Raw genomic sequence first — 2961 nt, 5'->3', positions numbered from 1 at the left:
ACACACACACACACACACACACACACACACACACACACACACACACAATGATTGGTCAGGCCTTCAGGGGACCAGAGATGCTCACTAGAGTTAGCCTGACTTGGTATCACATCCGCTCTGTTACTCAACACTGTGGTACTCGTGTCCTTGTAAACACCACAAGAGCTACAGTCCTGGCTCTGGCGCACGGTGAGACAAAACATGGATGCTTTTCAGTCTCAACATTCTTTTTTTGTGTGTTTTGTTCTCCTTCTTATAGGCGGGTAAGAAAAAGGGTGTGGCTGTGGGACTACTGACTACACATCGAGCTTGAGTTTTGTGATTTCTCAGTGCAGACTTGGTCTCTAACATGGAAAAACAAGAAGGTGTTATACTGAACCCAATGATCTCTCACTCCCTCCTTCCCCCATCTTCCACATGCTCTTTACTAAACAGCAAGCTAAACACAGTTTCATCAAACTAACAGGAAGAAGTTTATGACAACTACTGACATAATTAAGTTTTCTTTGCAAGAACAAAAAAAAAAAAAAAAGATACACATGCACACACATTCTGACACTTGGAGGCGCGCAAACTGTATGCACTTGCAACACTGCCAGACGTTGTGTATCAAAATAAAAAGGGGGTCAACTAAACCAACAGCGACTCTGAAGACCTGCGTGAGATTTCCTGTCACTTTTCAAAGGGAGCTCGAAAAAACATGACCTGCACTTCCTGTGTTCAGCTACATTAAAAACAGGGTTCTGAAGATGGATGAGGAGCTGCCGTGATTTTCTAGTCTACAGGATAAGACTATTAAAACCAGGCCACCGCTGTGATACTTTTCCACCAGCCCGCTGTGTGATGGGTTGTTTCTCGCAGGGCATGATCCTGGAAGGGAGTGTTCATTACTATGTACATGCAGCGCACAAGGGTTTCATTCTCCATCGGATCAATTCTATGAATGCTTCTAATGACCAAGATGTACAGAGCCAATGAGGCTTTTCCTCCAAAGAAAATAAATAAAAGCCTATCAATCTAAAACCCGTTTGGTCCACATTATAGAAGGTTTTTGGATAGGCTTTAATGCTCTGCATGTCAGTCTTCTAAACAGGTTTATTCCTCTTTTTCTACATTTTTATGGCCAAAATCCCAGAAGGCGTAAAGCGCACTCCTCTAAACCAGTGTTTCAAAGTCAGCACAGAGAGCAGAGGAGTCAAAGATGAGGTGCATGTGCACTGTGTTTGTGAAAGTGAGTAAAAGATCGCGCTAAAGAGCCGTCATGGCACCAGAAACAAGTCAATAGAAACAGCTGACCCTTAAATAAAGCATCAACTAAAAAAAACGGTAAAAGCGCAGGCTGAACAGGACGAACGTGAAGAGAGTTGAGCTCAGAGTGTCATGTCAACAGACAGAGAGATATGGCAGGAAGTCTAAATTCACGACTATGTGACAATAATTAATGTAATCAGTCCGTCTGACAAGAAGAAACTAATTACTGTTGGTGTCAAAACACACAAATTTAGCCTGGACATTTCAGGGGGTCACCAAGCTGAGCTGATCAATAAATGGTTTATTAAGCCAACCCCCTCATTGAAGCGGGTTAGTATGTTGAGATCGCATGCTGTTCGGCATACAGGTTATCAAAATACTGGCCTCGTGCTGGTTGAGCGCGTCATGTAAGAAGGGAAACGAGCGACAAGGAAACTCTGCTTTCTTTCCTTCTCCTGTCGGCCAGAACGTCACTCGCCCCTCTCTCCTGGAGCCCCCCCCTCCCCCCATGGAAACCATATAAAAAGACAAAAAAATAAAATAATAAAATCAAAATACATACATCATTATCTTTCCCCGAACACCATATCCCCGTCCCACCCCCGTCTCTCCTCTTTTAACTGAACAGCTCCATTAATAGTGTTTTCAATATGAAACAGTGGACACACCCATGTCAGATTCTAACATTTACATGGCTTTAGGCTTTAGCGCAGTCTGACTGCTTCCCATCGAGCGATCGTTCAGAGAGAACGGGAGGAAGTGCGAGGAAGGAGTAGAGAGGGAGGCAGAGAGGGACAGAGGGAGGCTTCTGCTCCAAAACAGAGGGTGGAGTATTAGTGATGCCATCTGTCCTCCTCACTACTTCAGGATTAGATGGAGTCCTTCACCAAGTTCATCTGGGAGAAGAAGACAAGTGTTGGTGGGGGGAAGAACATTAAATTCTTGTCAAACAAAAAAGGATCTACTGAGCCTCGGTACAGTCCGAATCAAAGGCCACTGATGCATTATGAGCTCACCTTTGACAGTGCTGATCAAAAAACAGCTCTCGTCAGGCAAGTTGTAAACCATCTAGAAACAACAAAACAAACAGTGAAATGTGTTCATCAGATGTCTGACATAAAAGCAGGAGTGAGGCAGTACAGCACAGATGTAAATCACATGTAAATAAGTGATATCTGAATTGTTGTTCCTGGTCACACAAAGTAGTGACGCACATGTTATTTCTTCCTCTGTACAGAGTGAGTGAGTCTCAAACCCAGTCCTGACATGTACCCATGACCCTATCCACCAATATTACAATGTTTAATAGATAACAAATCAATATTTGAGAGACAGATTTTCCAATTGATAACATCCCTCTATATAAAGAGCCCTCCACGGTTGAGTGTGTGATACTCCTAATACTGAAGCTGAGAGGAGCAGTGTGTGTGTGTGTGCGCTGGTACCTGGTCACTGAGCAGGATGTGTATGCCTGTAGGACCCTGTCTGTACACCTGGTTGATGGTTCCCAGTGGAAGGCAGCACACACACGCCATCTTGCGGATCAGTTCTGCAGCTGTGAGGTCCTCTAGGTACAGAGCATGATACACTACACAGAAACAGACCAGGAGAGATGTTAATATTCTCTCACTCACTCACTCACTCACTCACACACTCACACACTCACACACACACACACACACACACACACACACACACACACACACACAC

General features: G+C 44.2%; 1 protein-coding gene across 3 annotated transcripts in view; it reads right to left on the bottom strand.

Moving 5' to 3' along the window:
- Positions 1 to 676: 676 nt before the first annotated feature.
- The window catches only part of ubp1 (upstream binding protein 1), an 11410-nt gene continuing 9125 nt past the window's right edge, over positions 677 to 2961 (bottom strand). For all 3 annotated transcript variants that reach the window (XM_031854027.1, XM_031854028.1, XM_031854026.1), the window contains 3 exons: positions 2697 to 2839; positions 2268 to 2319; positions 677 to 2147 (listed from right to left, as the gene is read on the bottom strand). In XM_031854027.1, the coding sequence (XP_031709887.1) occupies positions 2110 to 2147; positions 2268 to 2319; positions 2697 to 2839 (233 nt within the window). In that variant the 3' untranslated portion in view covers positions 677 to 2109. The remainder of the gene's footprint in view (positions 2148 to 2267; positions 2320 to 2696; positions 2840 to 2961) is intronic.

Source organism: Anarrhichthys ocellatus, unplaced genomic scaffold (assembly GCF_004355925.1).
Source record: "Anarrhichthys ocellatus isolate YVR2014 unplaced genomic scaffold, GSC_Weel_1.0 scaffold14, whole genome shotgun sequence".
Classification (NCBI taxonomy): domain Eukaryota; kingdom Metazoa; phylum Chordata; class Actinopteri; order Perciformes; family Anarhichadidae; genus Anarrhichthys; species Anarrhichthys ocellatus.
The sequence above is the reverse complement of the archived record's forward strand: the minus strand, read 5'-3'. Positions and strand labels throughout refer to the sequence as shown.